Raw genomic sequence first — 18,491 nt, forward strand, 5'->3', positions numbered from 1 at the left:
CTTCTTACAGTATGAACACCCACAGACGAGACAGAACACACTGAGTCATTGTTTATTGAATTTGTCTTTTAACTGGTATTGCAAAAACATACAGTGCCGTGCAGTACTTAATTCTGTAACATAAAAGTGTTGCACTTTTCATCATTAAATGATACAGATTAAGAATGAACAAGATGCCATAGAGATTTACATACAAAAAAGTGAAGTGCCCAATAATATTCTGAATGCAACTTGTCAATACACTTGTGCAACATTGCTGGGAAAAGCCAAAGAAATGAAAGAGAAAAGACAGAAAGGAAAGAAAAGATGATAACATTAAATGTAGCTTATTCAATGTGAAAATTAAGAAAACAAATGTACGCAAACTAGCTGCAGAACAGAAGCTGTGTATTGCAATATGAGCAAACATTTAAAACTACTGTATGAGCCCTTTGACAAAGTGAGCGGACCAAAGAAAACTTAAACCGATCAAGCTTGGAGATTTTGATCTTTAGAGAGGCCTGCTCTCATGAAGAAAAACTAATTCGATTTCTAATTACACAGGCCTTTTTTCATTCACATTCACATTCCATCATCAAAACAACCATAATTGAGGTGGTCCAACAAAAAAGTAATGATGCCATGGCTGACAATACTGCAGCAGAATAAAGGTTGTCAATTCTGTAATTAACAGCAAATACATTGTTGTAAACAGCTCAAAGTAAAATAAAAAAGAAAGGTAATTAAAAGTTATAACAAACTGTAAACAATATATCAGCACACAAGAGAAGGGTTAAGAGAGAAAAACTCTATTGTAGATTCGCATTTAATCTGTTTTACACTGTTGATTGACCAAATTTAAACATGGTTTCTTTCTCAACAAGTTTTGATGTGTGGAATATCAACTTTTTCATACCAGTAAATTGTAAAACAGGTGTAGTAGAGAATATTTTACTAAAGCGTAAACCGTCATCTGTACATACCTGTATGTGGAAGACAGAAACAAGTTGCTATACATGTCTAGCAAACTCCTGAAATACTTCCCTCATAGATTACAAATCATAATTCCATTTTCACACAACAATCATGTCGACAGCCTCACTTCACAGCCACTTCATCCTAAGTTGAAATACAGTATAATAAACTTTAAAATCATGCTGTGTGGATGGTACCTGTGAACTACTGTAAACACTGGGCAGACAAATGTTATACTGCCACACTGAGGACAATGAATGCAAATACATCAGCATTTTCAGACAGGGCTCAGAAAAGTAATCCCAGCATTATCCATGTACTGCATATCTTTGAAAAATAAGTTTTAGTCAGAAGAAACTGAATCCTTTAAACACCTAACAGTCCCAACTAATGCTTGGAAAATTCAAGGATGTTACAAACAAAACATTACACTAAAGAGCAGTACTCCTAGGAAGAGGCATTTCTAGGGCAAATTAAAATATCTTAATACACATATTTTAGAATAGTTGTAATAGAAAAGATCAGATAAGGTCATTTGTAGGGATCCACTGACATGGGGCTGAAGTCAATGCCAATTTCAAATACTCTCCTAACCAAATTTAGTGGCTGTTATAACATTTTTAAGTACATTTTAAGTACAAACGTAGGTGCAAAACAGTTTGAGCTTTTCAGATACATCTTTGGGAAAAAGTTATTAAGTGGTACTATAATATATATATATATAAAATAACTTGACAATATTAAGAGTGATACTCCTAAAAATCTGCCAATATAGATCTGGACTGACCGATATTACTTAAAAAGACAACACTGACTGACAGTTAGTATGATGGCTCAATTGGTGTGTCTCTAATTATTTGATCTGAATCCTGAGATACAAAAACAAAATATAAAAATACAAACATAGTCTTCTACAAAATGTTTCACATGCTGTTAATGGTAATACATGGGAAGATTTTGTTTTTGATCGTAGGTTTGATGATAAATCTTTGCATGTATTCTTTTTGAACCACAAACACCCCTAGAGGCTGGAATGATGTACAATTCTGGAACGACCTAGTGATCAGAGGGCTCTAACACTTTAATTTTAAGCTTCAGCAGAGTTTGAATTTCAGCACAAGTGATTCAAGTGCATCAAGAGAGACAGCGATCAAACACAAAAGATGTGTTGTTGAGTGGCAATGTGGGAGGAAAAAATTAAATAAAACTATGATAATAATATTTTATACATATAAAGATTTTGGCAGACTATTTTAAAGACATTTCAGAAAGGAAGCAGGGCCAGAGAAAGCAAAACAAAAAAATCTGAATCCTGATGAAAACAAGACAAAAAAAAAATACAATCATTCCTTCAACAGGCATAAAACCCAACTATTAAAAGATACACTGCCGTGTTTAAAAAAAAAATAAAATACTGATTTGCACTGCAAGAGTGTAGCTTGGCACTGAAAGTTGAAGAGCCATGGTAAAGTGTGCTGTTTTTGCTGTCACATAAACACACAAGCATACAGGCGTTTACAAAAAAAGGCAGGAATACTGATAGAAAGCGTTTGGCCTTTAACGTTTTGGTCTTTTGATGCGATTTCACTCAAAATTCATAGAAAGATTGGTCTGGCTCTGATTCAGAGACCAACTCTGACAATTCTTTAGGAAAAATCCCTTTACCACTGCAACGTAACACTGGTGTGCGGAGATTATCTCTTTGTCTTCATACTTCAGCCACAAGGCCAGGAAATGTGACAAGCTTAAGGTCAGTTATCCTCCTCATCATCGCTGACGAAGCTCCGTCTCTCCTGACGCGTCTCTCTCTCCCTGAGGAAGGTCTGTCGGATCGCCTCCAGCTCGGTCAGCTCAAGACGGACCTTCTCCAGGTGGAAGGAGCGGCGGTTCTGGATTTGCCGCATGGGAAACGGGTTCATGTCCACAAAAGCAATGTTCATCAGCTTCCTGGAAAAAAAGAGAAGAAAAAAGACGCAGTCCTGTCAGTCTGGAATGGTTTTCTATTGTTCTGCATGCTCTGTGCTGTTCAGATGTACTGAAATACTGTATTTGACATCCTGTTGTCCCTGTTTTGTAGATTTGTTTTAAGTTAATTTTGTACAACTATTATGGCTATTATGGTCACTATTATGGTTACTGTACCTTGAATCCAGGATTGTGCGTGTGAAGTATCTAAGATATTTGAAGATGGTTGTGGAATCCTGCAACTTCAAAAACTCCTCTTCTTTGTGCTTGAAGAGAGCGAGGGCGAAACGAAATATGATCTGTGGAGAAAAATGATCAAAGTGGTGAAATCTGCCTCATGACTTTCCCTGTGCGACTATTTACCATAACACATCTGACATGCAAAGCCACTATAGAAGACTGAAGACAGTATTTATTACTTTTAGAGGAATGTGTGAACACAACTATATTTCCTCTCAACATGCAACACAGTATAGTCCTTACTGTCTTGTTATGAGGCAAAAGCTACTTATTTACTGAGTTACAGCCGTTGAATATAATTGTGATTCCCATCACAGACCTTAAAGTGGCTATAATCTATATTTTCAAATCAACAATGGATCACATGACTAATTGTATGTGAAAGTATGATGAACCCACAGAGAATTATCACCCAACTCTGCAATTCCCCGCAGCTCTACAAGCTTTATAGCATTTTTTAACTCACTGTTTTGGTTTTCTAGCCCACAACTTTACTGTTTTGGTTCACTCTCACCGCTCTGATTGTGTTGTTTTCAGCCACAACAGGCAGCTGTTTTCAACAAAACTAAAAACTCACTGTACACTACCTACGCTACAAAACAGCAGACAAAGTTAGTGACTAGCTGGTGAACATAGTGGAGCATTTAGAACCTAAAAAGCCAGATGTTACCCTCAGGAGACAATGGACACCAAAAAGAAAACTAAAAGAAGAGTGAATATTAGACTCACATTCCTCAGGTGGACTCAAAGAGTCCAAATGAATGCTAATGTTGCACGTATTTGCTGGATATGTAAATAGCAAACTGTTTGCTAACAAGTTCGCCATAACAATTTTAAAAGGTGATAATAGAGTATCTCAGTGTTGTGTCCATAGCTTGTTTCCACTGCCACCAAGTGGCCACAACTCAGTTATTGCAGGTTTAATGCTGCATTAATTGATTTTCAGGGGCTGAGCTCCCATACAAGCTAAAAACCACATAGTGCTGATAAATTATCGCTTAAAAGTTGTTTTGGCTAACATTTTAACAAATAATTGGCTATTTACACATCCAGCAGACCCATAGCAACATTGGCATTCATTTGGAGTCATGTTTGCGTCTACCTGGCAAATGTAAGTTCTTTTGGTTGTGTTTTGTTCTCCTGAGAAAAATATCTAGATCTTTAGCTTGCTGGGTGTTCGAATTTACAGCGAGTAACTTTGCATGTCTGCCATTTGGTGCTGTGCAGGTAGCATATGGTAAGTTTATCAGAGCTTTTTTGGTGAAAACAGCTGCCCACTGCTGCTGGAAATGAGGTTTATGAGAGCAAGATTTCTGGGCTATAAAACCAAATCAACAAGCTCAAACAGGTTAAAAAGAAGAACTGCAGAGTTGAGTGATAATTTCATGTGGGTTCATCACTACGAGTGTCCACTTTCCCTTACACATAGGTATTTGGTCCATTATTAATAAAACATAATAAATAATGGACCTTTAACATTGCATAGCCATAACTCCACCTTGTCAGGCTGACAGAAGTCTGGAGAAACTCAAACACAAATGTTGCTTAGATAAGGCTGGAAACACAGTGGGTTGATATGTCAAACCAATAAACTGGCACTTGTTTACAGAAAACTACTCCGACATACCATTTGTAGAGGAAGGCAAATTTAAACTCAGCTACTGAATGTCTACATCACAATTTTCAAAGGTCTCCTTATCTCATTTTCTTCAGAACTCTGTGAGCATGTCCAGACATCTGGCTGTGTGAGATTAGAGGATCACAGTTTTACTTTCTCCTCTGCCTCTTACCTTTGGACCTTCATAGAAAAAGGCATCCCAGATCTTGAAGAGGATGTCGCTCACCACACTGTCCACAAACACCACTAGGAACCAGTTGAAGGTGATGAGGGAGAAGTCTACCTTGTGCTGCTCAAAGTGGGCATGAAGCCGGGGTAGCTTCTCACTCATGAGGTCCTTGAACACACGCTGGTCAACCTGCACAGACACAGCCAACATATATTTAGACTTTTTACTGATAACAGAGACCTTTAGTTTTTACAGAGTAAACATAGGATCAAATCTGGCAGACAGAAAGAAAACAAACTGATGAGTGCCGATTACAGTGCTGCATTTTTTCTATGATCAGTCATGAGCAGCCGCCTCAGTCACATGAATATGACATCACTGACTACACAGAAACCTGTAAACTCTCGTAAGGAGGCAGTAACTTGACCCTGTGTCTTCCAGTGCTAGAATCTAGCACCTTTGAGCTTGTTTACCTGAGAGCCAAGCAGAGTCTTGGTGTAATAGTCTCTTGGCATGAAGACCTCCACAATGGCTATAAGGCTCCAGAAAGCATCCTCTTGGTCCAGATAGAGCAAGGCAATAGCTGCCAGCCTGAAGAAATTACATGCAATAAAAATGAATGATTACAAGGCATAAAAGGAGAGAAGGAGAGAAACCAGAACCCGTCCTGTACCTGTTTAGTCCCTGGCAGTAGCCGATATCTGGATTCCTCCAGGAGAAAGCCACCAGGACGTTCCTGAGTTTCTGGATGCCGCCTGCACTTGGGGAAGCATAGTGCTTATTGTTGGGCAAAGTACGCAGTAAATCCAGCTCGATCTGCTTCGAGGCCGGGTTGGGCTTCTCCCGGGCCACATTTAGTAAGGTCTCATAATAGTCGGGCGCTAAGTGGTCCCGGAACTTCTTGACATGGAAGGAGACACACCAGCGCCACACCTTGGACCGGTGCTCATGGGGCACACCGCTGCGGATCAGGGCTTTGAGCTCAGGGGAGCGCACCAGGTCTCTGTTCATGGTGCTGGCCAGATAGTTCTCCCACTTCACCCCGACGGACACCTCCTGATCTGTCATGGATAGGGACTTCAGCTCCAGAGCTCTCACCTTCGCAACCAGCTTCTCCTCCTCTTCCTCCTCCTCAGGGACCGTCTTGAAGCCAAACACGTCATACTCACTAAATCAAGGAAGAGTGAAAATATAGAAAAATTATCAATCAGTGATGTTCAGTTTATTCCAAAAGTTATTAGCATTTTTAGGGGTTCCCACATTTGCTCAACCTGCCTTCAGTTCTACATCACTTAGGGATTGCCTGAATTTCTACGACAGGCCTGAACTTGCACAGAAGTTAGAGCAATAGCAACCAAAATACAATTAAGCAGAGCTAGTTTTTCCAGTCAAGAAAAAATGAGTGCAGCAGTTTATCGAAGTAAATCAGGTCTGGTGACTATGTTGCATCTGGGTCTATTAAGGCTATTGAGTGTCTCTTTCTCTCCTGCAATGGATTTTTCCTTAGTTGTAGTTGAATTTTTCCTTAGTTGAAAGACAGTGTAGCCGTGCATGAAATTTTGCATTGTGACACGATACGATATGATCTACATTTAGCCATCATCTTTGCAAAACTTTTAGAAATGTTAAAATGCTGTATAATTGTTTAAAGATGCTTTTACAACTGAAGAATATTCAAATAAATTAATTTAAATGAAAAAAAAAGAAAAATTTAACAAACTTTTCAATATGAACAAAAATTAAAAGCCTCTCTTCATAAAAGCTTTTTGACATAGTCCATACCTGACAGTATTTGGTTTAAAGATGTGGTGCTCTTGCTGGTCTGGGCTCTCTGCCTGCAGCGCATCTTCTAATAATCTGGAAATGACATCGCCGGCTGGGCTCTGCTCTGAAGACGAACACACTGGGGTTTTCATTTCTTGAAGCAGCACCAGATACTTACTCTCCACCTGACACAACTTGGCCTCCAAGGCCGTATTCTGCACCAAAGATAACAGAGAAATGTAAACATTATTATCATATCATCATAACTGAAACCAGTGAGATTATAGTTAGTTATTCATTGTTCCTACATTTTTAGGTTTAGGGGGCACCAGCTCAGGTCAATACTGGACTTCCCCTAAAAGCTACTCAGACTTCCTGTTTCTATTAACAGAGTAATGCACCATTAACCGACAAACACAAGATAGTACCTTTGCTTCTAAAGCCTTTTCTCTACTCTCTGCATTTCTGCGTAATACTGTCAGCTCCAGGATCTCTTTGTTTAGGAACTTGTTCTGGGATTTGTAGCCTTGAAGACTGTCCTGAAATTGGAGAAACAATGTGTTCAGTTAATCAGTACAAATTCAACCAGAATAAGCTCTTCCAGTTTTCACAATCTGCAGCGTTGTCATCTCTATCAACTATATATCTGGATAAAGTGTTTCCTTCTGTACCTTGAGGATATCCAGCTCCTGCTGATCTTTGTTGGGAAGTGGTGAACCGGCATCATTTAAATTGCCACTCTGCTCGGAGCTCTGCTGTGACAGCTTGATGATGACTTCATCCTTGGCCTGGATGGTCTCCATCAGCATCCCCAGCTGGTCGTTTATCTCCCCCACCTTTATTTTCAGGCCCTTCAGCTCTTGTTGCAGACTTTCCTTCTCCAGGGCGAGACGCTCCATGTGGCCACACAAGGACTGGATCTGTCCATCTCTTTCCTGAAGCAGGGCCTCCAGCTGGGTGATCTCTTCCTGGGTTATTGCTGAACCTTGAGTCTGGTCTGAAACCGCAGATGAATCTGGAGCCGCGGCTGGACGGCACACTGGCTGCCTATCACACTGGGAGGTTCTCAGAGTCTGCTGCAGAAGTCTCACCAGCTCCTGGTTGAGTAAAGAGGAATTTTTGGTCAACACATCGTCTTGCACGGTCAGGATCGTGCCTTAAAATGTAGTCGCCTGGTTCACAGAAAACATCAATATGTTGAATTCAATGTTAATTTCTTCCACAATCTTAAGTTATTAGCTTCTGCACAAAAGTGTAAAGTCATATAATATGATTTTATTTTCTACAACTAATAACAGTAGACTAAATGCATATTACACTTTCACTATATGTAAGAAAAAAGTGTTGAAACAGTTTTGCAGCCTGTTACTTTACCTCAAATCCATCTACAAAACTACTTACATGAGGAAATAAAATCGCAAAAATGACAATTCTTTTATATTTGCTCTTCTAACAAACACTTCTGACTGTGCACACTAGTCATGGTTTCCCTCAGTGTTTTATAGCAGAGGTGGACCACCTCGGCTAAAAAGGAGACAACCAAACATCATAAAAAAAATTAAAACATAGGCAAAGTAATTGCAAAGCATAAAATTCAATAACAAAAGTTTACCATAGCAATGTATATAATTGAGTAATTCAGAAAATGTGGCCATTGTGCAAATACTTGACTCACACATTTGCACTGATGTGTGACATGTACACTCACACAAACACACCCACATGCAGGTACTCACACAGATGCAGACACGGTAACTGTGACATACAATTAAACATACAGTTTTCATTGGCAACTATTTTCTAACAAAAAGGTAGAAAATGCTGAAAACTGTCCACAGAGAGGTCTGAGGATTAAAATGAGTAACCCCAACATTGTTTCTTTCAATAAACATTGCCATTTTGCAAATGTAATATTTAAACACAGTGAGGTCCACAACCAAGGGACAGCATGTGGAAACTGTGACTAACAAATTCAGTCTAGGCCCAACATTACCTGGAGGACATAAATCAACACTATTAACAATACGCCAACGCCGGACGCCAACAGACTCAACAAACTGATCCGTAAGGCCAGTGACATTGTGGGGGTGGAGCTGGACTCTCTGGCGGTGGTGTCAGAGAGGAGGATGCTGGCCAAACTACATGCCATCTTGGACAGTGTCTCCCACCCACTCCATGACGTGCTAGTCAAACAAAGGAGCACCTTCAGCGGAAGACTCATCCCACCAAAAAGCACCACAGAGCGCCACAGGAAGTCATTCCTGCCTGTGGCCAACAAACTCTTTAACTCCTCCCTCTAAGTGTTAGTCTGTATGACCCTAGGTCACTAAACTGGACATTAATCATTACATCTCTGCCATAGTTGAATAATTGTGCAATATTCTGTGTACTACTCCCGTGCAATATTTAGTTTTCCTGTGTTAGTTTTTCCTATTTATTGACATTGATATTATATACCTCCATTACTGCTGTGCAATATCTTAATAATCTCAATAAGCTACACTTAACTCGACAGTACATGCACCATTGCTTATTACTTATTTTATTACATTGTGTTATTATACTGTATTATCATCGTCAACCGGTAAACCCACTTGGTACTTCACACTTATTTTATCTTATACTTATACCCACCTGGTACTTAATTTATTTTCTGACCTGCTTTTATAGTGTTTTTATAGTGTATTATATTTTTTGCTAGTACTTTCTCCTGTGTGCACTGATGTAAAGGCGAGCTACTGTAACAAAGAGTTTCCCTTCGGGGATCAATAAAGTATTTCTGATTCTGATTCTGATTCTGAATACAGAATCAGCTTGCCAGAGTAACAGAATATCGCAGAGACAGCCAGCTGACTCAGTTACTCAGAAGTTACTCAGTTTGAGCTGGAAGTAACGACACAGCTGTGATTGTTGTTAGGAGAACTGCTGTTTCCTTGTTTCTTGCTTAAGCATGACTAATCATTTGCTGTCTTCCTGTATTAGTGAGAGCATCAGGACTACACCAAACAGCTCAGTCAGACACTGCAATCTCAGGCTTGTGGTGAATTTATTAACTGTGAAAGCCATCAAGTCTAAGGAAAAAAAAGCATCTCTTTGTCAAGTGAAAATTAGTCTTTAGCCACTGTGACAAATGGCATAATGAAAGACAAGGGGGATAGAAAAATAGCTTCCAAATTTGGTTATCAAGATAAATGCACACAGAACAATGCCAGGGAGAGAGTGAAAAGTATTAATGTCCTTATTAAGGTAACAATACAAATGGTGTGAAAAACAGATTGGTCTAATTCACTCATAATAACAATACCAAGGTATAATAATTCAATTTATGAACTGACTAAGAGTCTATGGCCATGCTAGCAGCTTTGTGAGGCTGCAGAGCGGTGCTTTGAGCTAAATGCTAACATCAGCATGCTAACATGGCCACAATGACAACAGGAACATGCTGATGTTAAGCAAGTATAATGTTTTCCATGTTCACCATCTTAGTTTAGCGTGTTAGCATGCTCATATTTGTAATTAGAACTAAACACTAAGTACAGCTGAGGCTGATGGGAATGTCATTAGTCTTGCAGGTATTTAGTCATAATCACAAATTGAAATACTGACCTAATAATGGTGCTAGATGAAACGTTATAGGATCACCAAAGTGATAAGACTTCATCCTGAGGGGGACATGAATGTGCATACCAAATTTTTATGTCAATCCATCTAATAATTGTTAATAAATAAATAAATAAATAATTCAGGACCAAAGCGATGGACCAACAGACTGACAAATTGATGTCGCCATCCTTAGACCCATGACGCTAGCATGACTAAAAATGCTACAGGTCCTGGTGGTTGACTGTGTTAGGCACAATGTAACCATGACATCCAAGGTTTAAATTCTTACTCTTTAAATACTATCTTTTAGTGATAACATTTTGTACAAAATTAATTCAAAAAGTAATTGTAATCATTTCCCCATGCTCTCTCTGGAGACAACTCTTCCCCAGAATGTTATGTTTTCAGAATCAGAATCAGAAATACTTTATTGATCTCCGTAGGGAAACTCTTTGTTACAGTAGCTCGCCTTTACGTCAGTGCCCACAGGAGAAAGTACTAGCAAACAATATGATACACTATAAAACACTATAAAAACAGGTCAGAAAATAAATTAAGTATCAGGTGGGTATAAGATAAACTATGTGATCTATATACGTGTATTACATTCTATTTTTAAATGCTATCACATTGGGTGAAATAATGAGAATGAGATAACTGTACCTTCTGACTGGCCAGCTCTTCTCTGAGTTTGGCTTCTTCCCGCTGCATGCGGCTTAGTTCTTCCTGTTGGTTCTGGAGGCGAAGCTGCTGCTCCATGGGTTTGCTGCCATTACACACCACTGGAGAGCTCTCGGCACTCCGTGTCTCAGCGTTGCGCCCAAACCTCCCAGAGCCCATCATGTCTCGAAGCAAAGGCCTCTTAGGCCGTGATGAGTTGCGCACAAAGTCAAAAGTAAACGCTGATCCAAAGGAATCTGAGAGAGAAAAGAACTGCCTTACTTTTTGCTGTTTGTGTAGATAATAGACATGAATAGAAAATAAGTAATAAAAGTGGCTCAGGGGGCTGGAGCAGGCAGAAATGTTTTGGAAAAATGCATTGTTTGTCCATTTGTCATAGTACCGAGCAAATGTGGAGTGAAGCAATAAAACACAAAAAAAAGTCTGCTCTGGAGAATGTAAGCTGAATGTGAGTATTAAACCCTGGCCAGAGGGTGAATAGGGCAGCAGGGAGTGGACGTACGTCTGTGTGTGTCTGGATGATGTTTCTGTTCAGGGAAGTCCTTGGGTGGAGCATCCACCAGCTCCCACTCCTCTGCGCTGCTGTTGCTGGTGTAAAACACACTGCGTCTGCTCTCACCTCCTCTCCCCGGTCGCAGGTAAGACATGGAGTTCCTGACAGAACAGAAACCAGACATGAGGGTGAGTAAGACCAAGACTGTGGAGCTTCAGTGTTATGCTGGACACTAAGTGACTGCTTCTATGTAAAAGCTTTTCAAATCCACAGGGATCAAGGACAAACTGCAGGGAAACGTGATGCTGTGCTACTTTGTAAATAATAACATTAGCACAAATGGCCTTTGTTGAGGTTTTACACTTTTCCCAACAGGCCCTGGGCAACAGAACTGCAGATGTATACAAGTAAAAAGCAATACACGATACAGCTCTACAACCTAAGACATCAGTATGTCCAGGTTACACTCGAAGGGAGAGCATACTTTACAAATAAAGTGTCTATGAAAAATCTAATGATAATTTAAAAAATAACTATATAGATCTGTGTTTTTCACACTTCTGAATGTGAGAGCGTGCAAACACATGACTATTTGTGTGCAGCAGAATGAAGTTTCACCTCGTCTACACTGGACGTGTTTCAGTCACCGTTTTCAGTCGTTCACCTCACGTCCACAGAACAGACACGCTTCAATTTTAATCAATGAGTCTGTCTACAGCAGACCCATAACAGATTCACTCACACTTTATGAGCATAACTGCGACCCAAAGCATCTTTTAACATCACATTTCTGGTGTTAACATTCTGGAGCTTCAGTTGTAAACTTTATTGATTTAGACACTATTTCAGTGAGTAAGAATTTTGCAATTGTTTGGAGACAAAAATATCAGCAAACAACTTGTTGCTGTGTGTGTTTGATCCCTGGAAACACACATATATTGCATTCTAAAATATGAGAAGCTAAATCATCATAGAAAAGGTATAACACACTGGTATGGACACATGCTATTAGGAGTAGGCAGCATTGCAGCTCAAATGCTCCAAGATTCCTGTGCACCTTTATAAGTGATCTCTCTTTCTATCAGATACAAAGCAAATTCTAAACCATGTCACATTTTTAGCATTTCAGTGTGTTGCATCATTTGAATAGATGTGTTGTATGGCCCAGAAGGGGAACTGTTGATGGCTGCATACTAGAGCAACTAGTGAACTATGGATGTAACTGTTTCCTCTACTGCAGTCAACCTCAGGAAGAATTGAAGAGGTATTTTCTTTCCTCAATACTGGTCTACTGGGGCACATAGCAGACAAACTAGTTGTGCCTGTTTAGCAGGGACTAAAAACAAAGACTTGAAAATGCCCTTCCTTTCTAAAAACCTGGGGTACAATATCATCCTACTAGGCTGCAGAAAGCTTTTGTTCAGCCTTACCTGAGTTCTGTACCAAAGGTTTTGAGGGAGAAGTTGAGGGGGTTTGTGGACGCAGCAGAAGGCCCTCTGGCTGACTGGATCCCCACCATTCCCCCGCCATCTGTTTCTGTCTCCATTGCAAAGTCGCTGCGGACCTTCTCCATGCTGTCACTTAGCTTCTCAAAGACCAACGCATCTGAAATAAAACACAGAGTCCATTAAAATAATAATAATAAAAATATTGCATTACTCATATCACCACTATTGTTTCGCAGGACGTCGGCTGTATCAATTGTTTGCTGAGGAAATTACATTGTAATGACCCTGAATGGATTCCAGAGTAAAGTGAAGCAATTTTGAGTTACCCAGATCCCTATTTAGAGCAGGGTGCATGTCTGTGGCTTCATGAGCAGCTCTCTAACCATCAGAAAATACAGTATGTTGCATTTCTGAGCCCAGCTGCCTAAATATAACTTTTCATCTTTGTATGAAATTAGCTTGGAAAGTGTGGGAATATTTTATAAAAGGGCCAAACAGCTCTACATTTATGCTGTCACACCCAAGAAGGAAGTCAATTGCAACTACAAAGTTGTTGTTACACTGCAATTCAAGGATGACAAATATCACACTCCTTTTTCTCTTAACCTTTGAACTCTTTGAACTGACTGATATTCAGACAAGGAAAAACAAATCCTTTCATTCTCTCTAAACCTGTGCCAGCTTTAATTAATACAGCAAAATTAATCAATGGCAGAATAACAGTTGCACCTGTTACAGCATGTACTATACAGTAGCTATACATGATGGTCTAGCACCTTGGTAATACTGTGATGTTAAGCCTAGTCATGTTAATCTTTCACAAGCCATGCAAAAAGGGCAACATAAAACATTTAATGTCTTCTTCACATCTTCTCAGTGACAAAAGGTCAAGGACACAGGATAGAATATTTTCAGATATGATATTTTCAACCACTTTTCTATTCTTTAAATTTGCTTTTAAGGACAGCTACTCTTCTGCCCTTACTATGAGTGTTAATTTATCACTTACAACTGGCACTGTCCCAACTAGCTTTAAGACTGCTGTGGTGAACACTTATGAAACTGCACCTTGATCCAGAAACTCTCAATAACTATAGACCAGTGTCTAACCTTCCATTCTTTTCAAAAGTATTAGAAAGAGGTGTGTCTCAGCAACTTTTGGCAATCTTTTTTAACCTTTTCAATCTGCCTTCAAGGCCTGTCATTCCACTGGAACTACACTAACTAAAGTGGTCAACTTCCACTTCAGTACTTCTATTCCTAGACCTCAGTGCAGCTTTTGATACCAGTGATCACAGCATTCTAATAGATCATCCTGAAAACTACTTTGGCATCTCTGGCCTCAGTCTCGCATGGTTAAAATCTTATCTTTCTGAAAGAACACAGTGTGTGTCTTATAATAACATTTCATCATTATTTTCTGATGTGAAATATGGAGTACCTCAGGGCTTTGTTCTTGGCCCTCTGCATTTCATTTTATATTTTACCTCTTGGCCAAATTATACACAGTTTTGGAATTAATTTCCACTGCTACGCTGATGATACTCAGCTGTAGAGGCAGATGATAATGCTCAAATTAGAAATCTAGAGGCCTGTTTATCTGCTGTGAAATCCTGGATGTCACGTACTTTCCTGCTCCTAAATTCAGATAAAACTTAGATGCTGGTCATTGGCCCTGCTTAACATAGACACGAGTTTGATCAAGTAACAGTAACTCTCCAAGTTCAACACCCAATAAACTTGGTGTTATGCTTGAGCCTTCGTTCTCTTTTGATCAGCACATTAAAGAAATATTCAAGATTGCCCCTTTTCCACTTACGCAACATAGCTAAAATTAGGGCTTTTCTGTCCTTGGCTGATGCAGAGATCCTAATTCATGCCTTTGTTTCACGTAGATTGGATCACTGTAACGTTTTGTTATCTGGCCTACCGCGCACTACTACTAAAAGTAGTAATTTTATCTTCCTTCATTGGCTCCCTATCCATGTCAGATCAGACTTTAAGGTGCTTCTGATGACTTAAAAATTTGTAAATGGGCTCGCCCCTTCTTATCACTCTAATCATTAAACATTGTGTCCCACCCGTGCTCACCGTTCTCAGAATACTGTGTCCTCAGTGTTAAAAAGAAGTCAGCTGGATGCAGGGCCTTTTGCTATCGTGCCCCTTTTCTTTGGAATAATCTTCCAGCTGACATCAGACAGTCTGACTCTGTTGAGGCCTTTAAATCTAAACTGAAAACTCACCTATTTGCTTTAACTTTCAATTAGTACTTGTCCTTCCATACTTCAGGCCTCGTACCTGTTACCACTTTACTTCTGGAGGGTTGGTCTCAGTCTCAATGAATCTATTAACATTAGTACTTATAGTCCATGTTTATCCTGCCAATAAGACAACAGACTGCAAATGTTTTGATATTGACTGCATTTCTCTAACTCTCTGCTGTTTTTGTTTCTGTGCCCTTAGAGCTGCCAAGGTGAGGGTTTTGTATGCTGTACATATTGTAAACCCCTGGGGCAAATTGTGATTTTTGATATTGGGCTATATAAATAAAATTGACATGACTATGCATGTATAGTTAGGTGCACAGCTATGCAGCAAGCTAAACACACTTCCACTAAAGGCTGAAAACAGCAGATTGCCTCTGAAGTGTTTCCTGGAAGCAGTTGTGAAACTTTGAAAATAGTAATGGACAAAAAATTCAATGATAGTGATTGTACAACAAATCATAAAAACGATGAGATTCCATAAACATGAGAGTTAGACCAAAGGTATTGTTAGTGTAGACACTGGATTCACAAAAGTATAGACTAGCTGTCTATACTTATTGTAATTAGTTACATTGTGCTTCATGTCAGGAAGAAACAAAGTATCTATAGTAAACATACACATAAAGTCTGCAAGTGTAAAAGTAAAAAAAGACTAAAAGACACAGTTAGCCAGTAATTCATAATTAGAATGTTGCATACCAACACACAGCTAGCGTTAGTATTGTGGCTAGCTTGATTAGCAGCAAGCTGATCATAGAAAAACTAAATTCTACTAAGTCACAAAACAACAATCAGTACCTACAGATGTAATGCTCCAACAAGGGCATTTGGGGGGTAGAGGAAAGATGTCTGTCAATATTTTCCCAGTCACAGATCTGACAAAATGGTGGATGTAACAATGTCAGTTAGCTAAGCAGCAACTGCTATGGGACTGTGCCAGTAGTGGTTGTTACTAGCAACATTTTTGACCACGTACCTCTAGATTGATATTGATACACAGTGATAACATGGGTCTTTTTAAGATAGACACACACCAAGAGCATTTTGTAAAAGAAAAATATTAGTCATGTATGAATGAGGGAAGGAAAAGGAAGAGGCCTTCACAGTTCATTTCACTCAGCTAGAACAGTCAAAATAAGTTGAAGAATTAATGTCACATAACTGTAAGCAGCCTTTCAGAGGACATAGAAATATATATGTTTATATTGTAAATGCCGTTAAGCTGCATTTATTCTGTTGTGTTGTAGTGGCAGATGCTTGTGAATACACTTGAACCTTCAAAACAGCAAGAATAGGATTTTTGTTTCTGTGAGTACATTAAAATAAAACACACCCCAGATAAAGTAGAACTCCTTTATTTTGCCCTTTGTTGATTTCTCATTGAATCAATACTTGACACAGCCCTGCCTACATACTCTTTCTATAGGAAACTTGGGAACATGACAACAAAATAACACCACTTGTGTTTGCAAAACTTGTGTAAATATTAATCCATCTGATACAGGTGTGTATTTTCAGCTGGTGCCTTGATATGATGAAACAGAGCAGTGAAAATGAGTATCCACACTGTACATGTACGTGTGTGTGCATGTGTGTGTGTGTATACCTGCCTACCATTGTCTTTGCCTACGAGGCCGGTGGGAGGGTAGGCCAGGGTGGGGGAGCTCCAGCTGTCTCTCTGACCGGAGCCTCGTGTGTTGCTGTACTCCCAACGTTTCTGCTGTAACTGCTGGAGCCAGTAATGCATCACCTGCCTGCTGGGGGCCTGGAAACACAAATGCACACATACACAAGGGTTACTAAAAAGTAACAATCAGTAGTCAGTCAGGTTTTAGAGATCAAAAGGTTAAAAGACAAGTCAAACACCAATATAAATGGAATGACACCTTGGCTAGGAAAATGACAACAGCTGTGGAATTAAATTAAACATGTGAAATAGTTTGAGAGCACTTTAAATAGCAGGTTACTATTCAGATCTGTCATGTGAATGAGCACAGACACTGGTTTCAGTCTCAGTTCCAGCCTCTGGCCAGCCATGCAAGCTATTTGGTTTTAACTATTGACACCGTCTGCTGAAAATGATGCAGACTTTAGCAGGCAGCCAGGCTGAGTGAAACCAGAGGCATCTGTCTTGGTACTGAACCGTCACAGTCACATGACAGCAAAGAAGACCAAGTGCAACATCACATGAGATGCTGTGACCCTTTGCAAAGCCGAGTATGTCATGAAGGCAGATGAGCAAGTAAATCAGAGCCTAAAATTATCTCTGCATGTAAACAGTGGACTGACAGTGTGTTTGAAGCAATCAGCTGAATACAGTGTTGATGAAGCTCTTGTCTGGCAAACATGACCCACGTATAGAATAGATTTTTTTCAGCCAGCTTTTCATAAAAGTTGTTAAATCGCATCCCTGTCAGCAGAAATATTTGCATAGCCGACTAAAAGCATAGCTGAGAATAACTCTGTCAAGTTAGAATGGGTGTGTCTGCCTTTCCACAATGAGAAAGGAAGTGGCAAATGACAGCAAAACAGGGTGCTACACATGCAGAAAAGTTTCTCAAGTTACCTTCAGGAGAAACTCCTTCCCGTCCGTGCGGATCTCAAACTGACCCTCTTCCCCCTCCGCATCGTAGCTGAAGCACGCATCGCCTATTTCGATGTGCCCGAGTGGCAAGGCATCTTGAGGAGTCTTGAAGTAATACAAATAACATTTCCTCGGATCATACACGAACCACCTCAGCTTGTACCCCCTCAGAGGCCCCTTGCCGGACAGTTTGTTCAAGTAGCCGCACAGCTTGGAGGCCTGCTCCTTCGTGCCCTCGACATCGGCCACATCCACAGACTTGGAGGCAACAACGCGGGGAACTGTGCAGGAGTTAGCTTCACTGCCATCCTCTTCGTGCATCTTTCCTCGAAGTTTCTTCTTCGTGCGGTACAGCGGATGCCCACTACTGTTACCATCCGCATGACTGCCTGCTTCTTGGAGACGGGAGCATGGGAGATGTAGTTTATTTCAACGGTGACGTGGTGGCCGACGTGTGTGTGTGTGTGAGAGAGAGAGAGAGAGAGAGAGAGAGAGAGAGAGGCAGCAGCACCGCTGGGTGGTGGTGTTTGACCAGATATGCAACCTGAGATCCTCCTGCTGCTGGAAATGGTGAAAAAAAAATACATCTGGAAAACCTATTACAAGTAGAAGTAAAGGGCCAAAGAGAAGAATAGCTCCTGTTTTGCTGTTTAGTTAAAGACGTATTCAATTGTGGACAAAGCCTAATTCAAATCCCCATAATCG

The 18,491-nt window shown here is 40.0% G+C and overlaps 1 protein-coding gene across 1 annotated transcript; it reads right to left on the reverse strand.

Moving 5' to 3' along the window:
* Positions 1-38: 38 nt before the first annotated feature.
* tbc1d2b (TBC1 domain family, member 2B) lies at positions 39-18,212 on the reverse strand. Its single transcript, XM_044193317.1, has 13 exons — positions 17,769-18,212; positions 16,817-16,967; positions 12,918-13,092; positions 11,497-11,648; positions 10,977-11,230; positions 7,382-7,807; positions 7,139-7,249; positions 6,729-6,925; positions 5,620-6,114; positions 5,420-5,537; positions 4,950-5,135; positions 3,097-3,218; positions 39-2,901 (listed from the first exon to the last, which is right to left on the reverse strand). Exons 1-13 carry the CDS (start codon positions 18,105-18,107, stop codon positions 2,706-2,708), a joined length of 2,922 nt encoding a protein of 973 aa, XP_044049252.1. The 5' UTR covers positions 18,108-18,212; the 3' UTR covers positions 39-2,705.
* Between the last annotated feature and the right edge of the window lie 279 nt (positions 18,213-18,491).

The sequence above is a fragment of the Siniperca chuatsi genome, linkage group LG4 (assembly GCF_020085105.1).
Source record: "Siniperca chuatsi isolate FFG_IHB_CAS linkage group LG4, ASM2008510v1, whole genome shotgun sequence".
In the NCBI taxonomy this organism is placed as follows: Eukaryota; Metazoa; Chordata; class Actinopteri; order Centrarchiformes; family Sinipercidae; genus Siniperca; species Siniperca chuatsi.